This window comes from Pogonomyrmex barbatus, unplaced genomic scaffold (genome assembly GCF_055798465.1).
Source record: "Pogonomyrmex barbatus isolate J1 unplaced genomic scaffold, ASM5579846v1 scaffold4, whole genome shotgun sequence".
NCBI lineage: Eukaryota > Metazoa > Arthropoda > Insecta > Hymenoptera > Formicidae > Pogonomyrmex > Pogonomyrmex barbatus.
The window spans coordinates 6,756,229-6,769,218 of NW_028297138.1; the positions used below are offsets into that span (position 1 = coordinate 6,756,229).

At 36.6% G+C, this 12,990-nt stretch overlaps 1 protein-coding gene and 1 long non-coding RNA gene across 2 annotated transcripts in view; one reads left to right on the forward strand and one right to left on the reverse strand.

The window, feature by feature from the left end:
- The window catches only part of LOC148935775 (uncharacterized), a 107,613-nt gene that overhangs the window by 63,306 nt on the left and 31,317 nt on the right, over nucleotides 1-12,990 (reverse strand). The window lies entirely within an intron of this gene.
- LOC105428305 (uncharacterized) lies at nucleotides 1,041-9,891 on the forward strand. Its single transcript, XM_011640544.2, has 3 exons — nucleotides 1,041-1,222; nucleotides 7,587-7,748; nucleotides 9,007-9,891. The coding sequence occupies exons 1-3, from the start codon at nucleotides 1,046-1,048 to the stop codon at nucleotides 9,235-9,237; spliced, it is 570 nt and encodes a 189-aa protein (XP_011638846.2). The 5' UTR covers nucleotides 1,041-1,045; the 3' UTR covers nucleotides 9,238-9,891.

A 12,990-nucleotide genomic window follows, 5' to 3' on the forward strand; every position in this document is an offset into this window, starting at 1 on the left:
CAATTTCTGATATTACTAATTAAAATAATCACTAATGTTTTTCAATGACATCTCACTAAATGCAAATGTTATACTTATAATTATTATTTAACGTTATGCTAGTTAAAACTAAAATTTTTTTAAAATGCAAACGATAAAGTACTGCAGAAGTTTCACGAGATATATTTTGATGTAACGTTTGATATTTTAATACGCAAATTTAACACGCAAATATATGTAGGTAAATGTATTAGCTTAATTGACAATTTATCATTTCGTCTTCACTGAACCGCGGAAAGGTCAAAACCGCGGAAGTTCAACTCGTCCCGATACAACGCAAATTTCTCTCAATTTCTCATGTCTTATCGCGACAAGCTGCGTTTCAATAAGATACAATGAGTCACACGGAATAATCTTCGTGTTACGCTCAATCGGCGTACGCCTATCGGATTCTACGAGCCAATATACGAGCGGCACGATCGCGTTACTCTCCCCGCTCGTAAATGCAATTCGTTCGGTGCTCCTCAGAAAATTGCAACCTTGACTCAGACGCCTATATAACGGCGCGATGTCGTTAATTAAAGCGCTATCATTATCGGCGCGAATTATCGGATACGTGCATCGTTAATTAAGTCCCATCTCGCCCAGACGATTCCACGAAAGAAGACATTAGCTCGGAACGGAAGTACGCGCCCGAAGGGTGACGCGATAATTCTCATCGAGCTTCTCGAAGGTGGCCCTCAATGAGATCTTCTTGTTAATCCTCATCTTCCTCCTCCCCTCCCCCCGCCCTCCGGCCTCATCTTGCAATAAGGTTCGTGGAACGTCCGAGCGACGTCTTTTCACCAGAAGAACATCGCTCATCGTCATCGTCACGACGAACACTTCGCTTTATCAAAATGTTTCATCGTTCATCGGCATCGTCCGATATTCGAATTCGCTATGCAAGATGAACGGCCGCGCGATAAAAATGTGCGGTTAACGGGTACTTTCGCGCATGCGTTCTGATTTGCACTGTCGTTCGCGGGAGGCCCGAGCGAATCTAGGCTAGTCAGCTGCAGTTGAGATGCAGCAACAGTCTAGTTTCACCTTGGGATTAGTTGCATGCCGCGGTTCGTCTCACAGTTACTCCGTTCGAGTCGTCGTGAAACGTGCGGTTTCTCAATTTCCACGCGGTGTCGTTCGACGTACCGCAAGAGAATCGCTTATCTCAAGACACACTTTGACAGGTAGCAATTGTGAGGTGAGTTAATCTTAAGTGATTCGTGCTTAAGCAATTATTACTTTTTATAAAAAAAAAAAAAAACACATTAAATTTGAAAAGGAATTTGAAAAGGCCGGATAAGAAGCAAAAGAATGAAATATGTATAATCTATTCAAATTATAAGAGACACGATGAAGGTAAGATATCTTGATTTTTATTTAACATTCTATAGTCATATGCGAAATAAAATGCGAATAGTAAGTCAATGACAAGGATTTGTTATAAAAAAGTTTCCACAATTAAAATGAACTTAAGTCTTGTGTCCGAGAAATCGGTCCGAGATCTCGGATGGAGAGAGAATTGACCAAAGTGCGTTTGAATAATTCGATCAATTAATTAATGCGATTAGTCTCATTCTCTTCTCGTCTGACATCTCGGATCGATTTTTAACATTGTGGACAAGGCTTTAGATACACATTCATATAGAGAAAAGTAGGGTAATTGTATGCAGCGGGTAATTGTGCGCATCCTGGTTTGGTACTTTCCCGATACATAGTCTTGACCGCAGTGAAATTTGTAGGCGGGAGATAATTTTAAGATAGGTTAATATAGATAGGTTATGTCATTTTGAAATGTAATAGCAAAGTTAATAGCATAATTAATAGCAAAAGTGAGAAAAAGTGAAATCACGTATTTTGACATTCAGAAAATAAAACGGTAAATCCATATTTTTAATTTGTTTATTTGCATACTTTACATACCTTATTTATCTTAAATACGTCATTATGTGCATCTTTTGTTTATTGAATTAAAAAATCTTAGAGCAATCGTTTCTCTTATCGAATGACGGCAGATAATTGTGCGTATGCATTGTATACATATAGTATATGTTAGCACTATCTTTTTTTGTTTTTTTCCTTGTATCGTTTTAGATGCCTCGTAATTATGAAAGAGAAACGAAAGAGGAACGGATAAAAATAATTGAATTAAGACTTAATTACAACTAGCGATACGATCAATAATAAACGATCTTAAACTAAAAATCAGAGAAGCTAGTCGTAAATACAATATTCCCGAGTCTACACTCCGAAAGCGAATGAAAACGAATTCGATCGAACATATATCATTGAGATGTAAGCCCACTTTTACGACTGAAGAAGAAACAGAATTGGCAGGCCATATGATTAATCTCGCGAAATTATATTATAGAATCATACCTCGCGAGTTTCATAGAGTTGTTTATGCGAATTTGCAGAAACAAACAAAATTAGCCATACTTTCAATACAACATCGAAGTTAGCTAAGAAAGATTGACTTTATTTTTTTTTTCTCAAGCGACACTCATGCATTTCATTAAGACAGATCAGAGAATCCATCAACCTTAATAAAATCACTGCGTTCAACAAAGATTCCAATAATCGGTTTTTTAATCATTTGAGTAAAGTCTTTGAAAGTGTTTAGATTTAGATCAAATCAAATTTACAACACGGATGGACGAAACTGAGATCAACACGGTACAAAATAAGTGTCCGAAAGTTTTCGCGCAGAAGGGCCAAAAAAAGTCCGAGCAGCGACTTCAGGAGAAAGAGAACGAATAGTTACTGCAGGTTTTTGTATGAGTGCTGCAGGAAATTATATTCCATCCATGTTAATTTACCCAAGAGTTCGCATGACTCCCCTTCAGCTTCAAGGAAACGGACCCTCAGGAGCAATTTATGGCTGTTCAAAAAATGGGTGGACGAATGAGAACTTCTATGAACTGGTTGCAGCATTTCAATAGTCACGTGAAACCAATTCAATGATGATCCGATGCTTCTTATATTGGATAATCACTCAAGTCACATTTCTGCTGCAACTTTTGAATTTTGCAAAGCCAATTTCATCACTGTTGTCACTCTTCACTCTCACACGCCTCACAGAACCCAGCCTCTTGACCTAACTTTTTTTGGTCCGTTGAAAAACGCTCTTTATCGGGAGTATGATTTCTTGAATAGAAATGCTTATGAAAAAAAATCACTGAATATAACCTCGCAAAGTTGCTAAATAAGATATTCGGTAAAGTGGCTATGAAAAGATATTTCTGGTTTTTCTTCAGCAGGAATTTGGCCTCTCAACCCCGACAAGTTTGACGAAGACAATTTTGTTACAAACAATGCTGATCAAAAACTTATCACTAAAGCAATGAAACTTTGAATGCAAGTAAAAATGTTGATTCCAGTGACTCGGTTGACTCTGTTGATCATTAAACTGCTACGTCTCCTGCTCCTGATGGGAGCTTGCTGAGAAACCGGCTATGTTTCTTACTATTGTTCATCCAATTAATTCAAAGAATAGATCGAGATTATATCGTATTATCGATAATCGCATATCGAGAACCAGTGCGAATGTGAGCAGTGAACTATCGAACCTTCGTCGCGGGGTGCGTATGCGCGCGCACAAAGCCACCCCATATTCCACACCCCCGACGAAAATGTGCCTATCGATCCGGCGTAACTGCACGAACTGGCGACCGGTCGTGGCTGACGTTAAACCGAAAGACAAGACGCACGTGCGAAGACGAGATAATAAATGAGTGTGTGCAATTACGGAGTGAGTGCAACGAAAACGATCTCGATCGAGTGCGCCCGCTCATGTAATTAATACCAGATAAGCCGATACCTTATCACAGAGACGTCCGCGAGAGGGACCCGGATGAAAGACGCTCCGAAGAAGTGAGTAGACGAATGCACAAACAGATTCGGCTGGATTCTCACTACTTCGACGCGATAATCCTTCGACCGCGAGAATCTTCTTCGTTTCCTTAATTAATTCTGCATACTTTCCCTTCCTTCCCTTCCGACAGATATATATACGGCCTTCCGTTAATACTTCTGACGTAACTTCTAACTTCACCGCAAGATCGGCACCAGATTAGCATGACGTGCGAAGAATAGGGATAAAAACGTGAGAAGTAGAATTTGCGATGAAGTTACAACCGGAAATGTTAACTGTAGTTGTCTGTCGTGCCCAGAATACTTTACATCGCGTATCTTCTCTTTCCTCTTTCTACAAATCCTTCGAATCCTCAGTTTGACAATCAAGCGCCAGCACTGTACAAAAATTTAACTGCATCTCGCGACGAATTCTGATCTCGTGATAATCAAGGATATGACAAAACCGAACGCGCGCAATTCGATATTTGTGCGGAATAGTGAACGAGTAAGTGGGTCAGGGAAAGGCGTGTACCTTCATGTAAACCCGTATTACCTGTTTGATAGGCTACCGACGTATAGGCGAAATATGCGAGAGGGAATAGGCCTTTAGAATACAAGAGTCTCGATTTAAAAAGAATTTGTTATTAGTATTATAGAAAAGATAGTGATGATTTTCGTACGTTCTCCAAGAGAGCTGCAAGAAAGCGCTAAATATCTCAAATCAAATAAGTAATTTCATGCTTTGTTGAAGCTGCGTGAGGTATAGTCTTAAACGAGTACTTCCAGTACCGACAGTTAAGTCTGCCGGGCAGTCGCACAGTGCTCCAGATAAATCGCTGTTGTCAGCTTTAGACGACCAAATAAACGGCGCGCGCAATTTATGCCGACGATAAATCCGCCATAATTGGATCGTCGCAAAAAAGAGTGCGGCCGCAGAAAATAAGAAAAAAAAATATATATATGTATATATATATATATATATATATATATATATATATATATATATATATATATACAATATATATCGTCCTCGGACAATTGCGATTTTTAATGCGGCGCGACGATATATTACGCCGAATCAGATGATCGCGGACTCGGCATGACGCCATTCGAGTGATTTCAACAATGCACGTTCGTTTTTGCCCCTCTCCCTCCCCCTCTCTATCTTATGTCTGCTCTCTCTCTCTCTCTCTCTCTCTCTCTCTCTCTCTCTCTTTCTCTGGCTCGCTCTTTTCTCCCCCTCCTTTTTTTTCTCTCGCGGGTTATCTCACACCTTGATTCGAGGACCACGCCGAAGCCGATTTATCTTCCCGATTCGCGTACACGTGAGTACGGCCCCGAAATGGGTCGGGGAAAGGAAAGCACGTACACCCGAGTGCGTTAACCCGACCAGCCGGAGAGATGTACCGCACTGCGTCATCCTGACACACGTCCGCGTGTAACCCGCGAAGTTAATGCACTTGGCTGTATCCACCTGCACCACCGTACATCATAGTAATTACGCGGAATAACGTGGAATTCATTTGTTGATCCCTTCGCCGAGAGAGCGAGAGAGAGAGAGAGAGAGAGCGAGAGAGAGCGAGAGAGAGAGAGAGAGAGAGAGAGAGAGAGAGAGAGAGAGAGAGAGCCGGCGAATCAAACCAGTTTGCGTTAACGAACGCGCGTAAAAAGCGCGAGGATTTTGTACGCGATCATTAAGAGCGTAAGGACATAAAAGAGAATATCTTATCGCTGGCTCCGGTGCCATTTTGAAAATCCGTTTGGATCTTACCGAACCTAATAGACGTCGCTGCGACGATTATTAAGAGAACGCGTGCCCACTTAAAGCAGAATCCCCGGGTTACTTCTAACGTGATAGTCAGATGTAAATTGGAATGTTTAGTGGGCATTCTCCGGTATATTGTAGATGTTTCTATGGCACATGGACTTTTGATTATTTCACAAGTAATAAATAAAAAGTTTTCAAAAATAGAATCTTCTATTTAGTTTTCTATAAGCTCGTAGTGCCTCCGTTTATCTTTAAATACGATTTTAAATATTAATTATGATTTTTAATTATGATTATGATTTTGAATTTTTAAAGCTCTAATAAGAACAAAAAGTTAGTTAACAATAAGAAGAAGAATAAATTATTCGGCTAAATGTAAAATATTGTAATACGCGCAATAAATTTCGGATTAGACTGTTTCGCTTTAAACCATTCGTGACGCGAGATATCTGGAATTGTCAGACAGCGATATTAAAAAACTTCTAAGAATATGTAAAAATAAAAAAGTACCATTCGATATCGCACATGCCGGAAATGTAATGCATTCCGACACGTCCGTCCAACGGCACATCGTACGACAAAGCTGCAGGTTTCTCTTTCCTCGCGCGCGCGCGCGAAGGCACAACTCTGGATGCATATCATCTTGTTTACAAAATGGAGCCATACACGATGACTCGCGGCATATCGGTTAGATGATTAATACCAAGTACTGTTGTTACAAAGAATTCTCTTGGTAGGTTGATAGCTTATGCTTATGAAGGATTATTGATTTCTTATGGCACAGATGCACAAAGGAATTTTCCTATAGACAAACCAGATGAGAATGTATTGCACGCAAATGATTGAAATATGATGTTAAAATTCGTTTGAAATTCGATATATTAAAATTCCTAATTCTTTATCCTTGTTTATAAACATATGTCTTTACGCAAACATATGTCTTACCTAACGGTAAAAATCTCTACCGTTACCACAGTAGTGGTGCTTATCTGAAATCAATCTGTTCCGCTAAAAGTAATACGTTTTATAAAATTTTTCATTTTCAAATAATTAAAACATAACTACATCTTTTTATATTAACTTATGTATAAAGAATCACAAATATCTTTTTCGATACATCAATACAATAATCTACTGTCTATACAGAGACAATATGTTCTTTTCAAAACTTTAGATAATGTTAATTATACAAAAATATAAAAGAAAACGACAAAAATTTTAAAATAGCTTGCCTAATAACTGACTTTCTATTTTTTTATTATTTGCGAATTTCTGTTAGTAATTTTTTAATAAACAACGAATTTTGAAGGACTTTATTCAGGATTATGATTTTAACAACATATGTCAACATTTTATATTTTATATGCCAACAAATTATTGGAGCAGAATCTCCTTTTCAGTATATTTAAATGAAAAGCAAATGCAAATGACAATATGTCACGAATGATTACTAAAAGTCACATTTTATTGCACATTATTGAATTTGTCACAAGTTATCTTATAAAATTGTAATAAAATAGACGTATTATTCCACTAAAAAAAATTAAATTATTAAAAAAGTATAACAAAAAGTTTAAACTTTTATTTAAGTCATTATATAAAATAATTTTTATTGGAAAAATCTTTTTATAACTGTGTTATTTAAAAAAATAATTAAATGTACACACCAATACACTACACTACACTATATGTTCATAAAAAAGTTATGACTCGTAAAAATTGTTTATATACAGGATTCACTGTTTTTATATCATATTATTTCTATTATTATTTATTAGCATGAATAAAATTTAAAAAAAATAAATAAGAGAGTTTAATTTTTTAATCGAATTGAATTTAAGAATTGAATTTAAATCTTTCAATAGCATGTAATCACAAATATCTGCATAAATAAAAAAATCTATAAAAACCTATTATAACCAAAATTTAATTTTTATTTTAGAGAAGAATCCACTCAATGATGGATAATCAACTCAAAAATGATCGACTCCGTAAGGTATGTAGAAAACTTTTTCAAGATGACAACGATGATGATAACGAGCAACAAAAACACTGTGACATTCGTGAAAGTATATTAGAAGAAATACGAATACAAGCAGAACGGGTGAGAAGCAAAGAATTTTTCTTTAACAAATTAATTCTGAGTTGTTAAAATGATCTTTCGTGTTTAAATTATTAAGAAGTTTAAAAAAATTTGAATGCGCGAAAAATCAATGAAATATACTAGTCTTTAACTTTAAATATAGAAATAAATTAATTTTTTTTTATGTACTATTTAGATTATATTTTTAATTGATTTAAGTTAAAATATTTTACACACATCCTACTAGATAGAACTATATGAAAACTTGAAATGCAATTTTCTTAAAACGCTATCTTTCAACGATTTTGCAAGAATAACTCAAGAAACAAAAATATCAAGATGTTCAATGACAAAGATGTTCTTTTTTTATAAATTATAAATTAAAAAGCATTATATTTTCATACAGATCTGATAATCAATTATATGCAGTTATTTATTTTATAACACTTTATAACAATAAAAATTCTACTTTTTGTTGCGGATTTTTTAATCCGATAAATATATCGGATTTTCTAATCTTTTAGAATGGAAAGCGTTCAAAATACAATAACAACAATACCACGTGTTCATTCAAGCATGTCAAGTGAATTACTCACAAAATCACAACTTCATGTGATTTACATTGCGTGATAAGATTGCATTAGACCGCAGTAGCTTCTTATGTCAATATTTTATAACTTTGTAAATAAGCTTTTATTGATAATATGTAAATACAGAAGATTTATAGGAGGATATATTATAAAATATATTATAAGATTTGATAAGATGTACACAAAAGGATTATGTATTCAATTTATTTCTATATCTGTATTAACATGTCAAAGTCTATCGAGTTTTTATGTATTCAAATTTTTCGATCCCTCTTAAATTATAATAAAGTAATTCTCTTTCATGAAATGTGCCAAACATAAGATGTCGATCGAAATAATTTAACACTAAAACACGATATGAAAGAAATCAACGAGCGAGAAACGAACAAATGAAGATATTTTCAATAAATTATAATGTATTTTTTGTAAAAAAAAATAAAGAAACGTATGTACTATGTATTATGTAGAATATACATTCTTTATTATAGAATATATATTATATTTATTGTATTTATATTTATTATATTTATTAAAGAATATGTATTCTTTATTTTAATAAAAAATATATTACAATTTAAATAAGATACCTTTATTTGCTCGTTTCTCTGTTGTTGACCTTTTCATATTGCTTTGAATACACCAACTCGCTTTATTTATTGTTTAAAATTAATGTTTATTAATGTGTGCAGGATGAGAAGAAGTGGAACTTTAATTTCATACGCGAAAAGCCATTGCCTGGGCGTTACGAGTGGGTAGGACCAAATGATGAAATTCCTGAAGAAAATGAAATTTCTGACTTCAAGGAGACAAATGAAAGGATACAAAATGATCAGGAAGAATATGCGGAGGAGACAAAAAACAATGCGGAAAATATATATAATAAATCGATGAATGAAAACGATGCAGAAAGATCAAATTAGATTTGATATATGAAAAGTCATGATGTTACTTGACAATAGACAGTAAGAACATGCAATGTTGCTTGAATTTTCCAAGCGTAGAAAAAAGAGACGTACGTAAATTTGTAATTATACGCAGATCATTTTTCGTGAATCTCAAAAATTATTTATAAATTTTTTCTAAAAAATTTAGAATAATCAAATTTTTATACAACTAAGAAAAGTAATGAGTGCAAAATAGAGAAATAATAAATTATATTTAAAAGATAGTAATTTATATGTAGATATTTATAATTATATTAACGAATCATTGATCTAATCGGTTTAATTGATCTTAGTTTTTAATCAAAAGAGACATGACAAACATGTTTTTATGAAACCAAAGTCAAATTTTTAGTTATAATTAGCATAATTTATCGAGATGAATTTGGAAATAAGCGACCTGAATTATGTGTGATTTGATATTAAAGTTACTTTTATTTATGTCACTTTTGTAATATATTATTCGTTCAATTCAGTATTGAAAAGAATGTGCAATTATACTCCATCGGTATCGATATTTTTTGTAAGAAAATATATGATCATATATTTAATATCATCATATAATCATGATATAATCATGAAACTAGAGAGATAGGCAGATAAAAATATATACATAATATATTTATAAAATAATCTAGTATTTAATATCTTTTCCCTTCTTCCTTCTTTTTCACTCCTTCAGGGCGCTTAATGAAGAAAACAGAACTATACGTGCTTGGCATTACGAATCTTGCAGCTAATTGTACGTAACTTATGGGCGACCTAATTTATACTACGCCAAGATGAAACATCTGTCACGAGTGAGCATCCTGTAGCATTCGTCGCAAGGCGTTAATAAAACTAAAAGTCGGTAGTTTCGAATAAAATGTATCTTTTCTGATATATTGTCTTATCTGAAATAATGCATATGAGAGTGAGGTAGAACAGGCTTAAAGGCCTATAAAAGGCCTATAAAAGTAGAAGAAGAAGAGATTAAATTGTACAATATTTTACAATAAAATTATTCTTTATTTTCACAATTACATTTTCCTCGTTGTACGAGAAATTGATATCGCGAGTATATACGATTTTGTCGAGTTAAGTCCGAAGTACTTGCCGTGAGAAGACGCAAAAGGGCGCATCGCACCTGGCATTTCGTTTCTTTAAGGATCGTTTTTTTTTTTCACGCTGCTCCGGCTCATGGAAGCTGGCCACGACGGTACCGGCCAGAAATTGCACTTCCGTTCCGCGAATTCCCACGGAAGTGGGCACAATCGCGACGACGACAAAGGATATATCGCCGCACAACGTATACCGCACATATTATTCTGACCGAACATTAAGAATTCTTCTGATAAAGCGCCTTCCGCGAATGCGGATGAATCACGATCGCAGGTGTATTTCCCAAGGGAAAGAGGAATCTTCAAACATTTATATGCACTCTTGCACTATGAATATTCCGTGCGGACATAAAAAGATGAGATGTCGAATGATGATCTTAGACTGAAGTTTAATCGATTTTCCTAAACGATAAAATTTTTTTTAAATAACGACTGGTATATGCGACTTGACCCGATTTATCGCTGAAATATTCATCTCGCTGATGATATGTCTCGGAGAAAAGTAGGCTTCTCGCATCTCGAAACAATGCACCCGTTCTCAACCTCGATCCCGATTCACCACCTTGAGCTCGATAAAAATGATTTATGATTGATTCGCGGCTGTAGTTTTGTCTCCGTTGCCGCCAGCACGCGATGAGATAACGCGGTAGCGGCGGCGGCGGCGGCGGCTTACCTCAGGTAAGAGCCCGGCTTTGATAGCGAAATGAAACAGGTGACTCTTTCGGCGATAAACACGCGATGCAGATGTGGCCATACGCCTTCCGGTCGCGCGCCTCGCCTGCGAATAAACACCACTTCCTTTGAAAATAATCTGGCCGACTTACACACATACACACACCACACACACACACACACACACGCGCGCGCGCGCGCGCGCGCGCGCGCACGCGATACCTTATCCAGGCGAGAAATGTTTGTTTCTTTTTAATCACCCGCGCGACGACACGTGCAAATTAAGACTGGATGAATAACATTTTCTCGACAGCGCGATGATACTTTAAACAATGTTTCAGCAAGAATTATATTTCAGCAGAACTGAAGGGAGTGAAAACGTGACAGAAACGTGTTGGTTATTCAATTAATTATTACAGAGCATTCTGCCCCACGTGATTTGAACCACACCCGAGTCTCTTTGATCGTCATAAATTGGTTGAGGAACCTGTCGACGATATCTGGCAACAAATATCGCAGGAAGTAGATAGTAGAGCTTTCGCTTTATTGTGGGTTACAAAGCGCGATCTGTGAAACCAGACACCTTCCTGAAATGCACTCCTGCGATAGACAATGAATGAGAAACGATGGTTTTCCCTCCTATCTCCCCCCCCCCCTCTCTCTCTCTCTCTCTCTCTCTCTCTCTCTCTCTCTGCAAAATGCAGAAAGAATTGTTTTATGCGAACCCGCGCGTTCGTCCATCTCCCCTCATTGAAATGCATCCGGTGGTACCCCTCACCACTTCCTGGATGCTGCGTGGGATTTTTGTTTCCCCAAAGTACCAGCGTGCACCGGCACTGGGTTTCCTCTTACATCGTGGAATCTCTCATTTAGAATCTTAATTAAAAAACAAACAATAGAAACAATCTTTATACAAGTCTTAATCCATACAAATAGCAATATAATTTTAATTATAATTTCTTTAACAATAATTACTAATCATATTAATTCTTAAAAAATAATCTGTACAACAATAGATATTTTCCGCTACATTTAATCGTTAATCGATGCCACATCGTATAAGAAAAGAATAACAGTCTCACAGGGTTCACGTTCAAAATACTCGCGCCACATTATGGCGGCGTGAGACCAAGCCGACGCACGCACGCGCGCGCGCGCACGCACACGCACGCATACCAACATTGGCGATTGGACGCCGCGTGGCAAGCTCTTTCTCCAATTGGACTCCTGGGATCGTTTATCTACGCTTCGCTCGCCGTGAGTTGCGCCGCCGAACCACGCCGAGCCACGCCGAGCGTCGGCGCGAACGCGCGGAGCCGTTTCCCGTAGATGTCCCCTCGCGTGCCGCGCGCGAGACGAGCACAACGGAGTAAATTGACAATTATCAATGAAAAGTCTCGATTCGTCCAGTTGATTTTGTGTCATCGCACTCGGCGCTGTGACGCGCGCACGATCATCACGGTGCGCTGTAGCTTCGCGCACGGAATCAGACGCAATATCGCGTCGGAATATCGAAAGACGGCTGGAGAATCTTCGCGCAAAAATTTATGAATTAAAACTTTCAAATTTTTTTCCCCCGAATAGATCTTCGTGACTAGGATTGTTCTAGAAAGTCGTTTAGCACTTTCATTATCAAGGAATTAAATTTTGGAACGATCCAAAGTTGCATTTCCGATCGATTCTAGCGATTTAAGATCGCTTGAAACATTAATTTTATTAGAAAATATTAATTATAATATTTATTAGTAATAAAATCGTTACATTTGACACATTACATAAATATGTCGTGACGTGTCAATGATACGCCCCTTACGATATATCCTTTCGATAAACGCGGGAACTTTCCCCGCTACGTTGAGCTACGTGAACTCGACAAATTACGATAACGTCTCGTTTCTTTACGAAAAGTCAATATAACATTCGGGTGAATCCATCATGTTATTAAATTAAACATCGATAA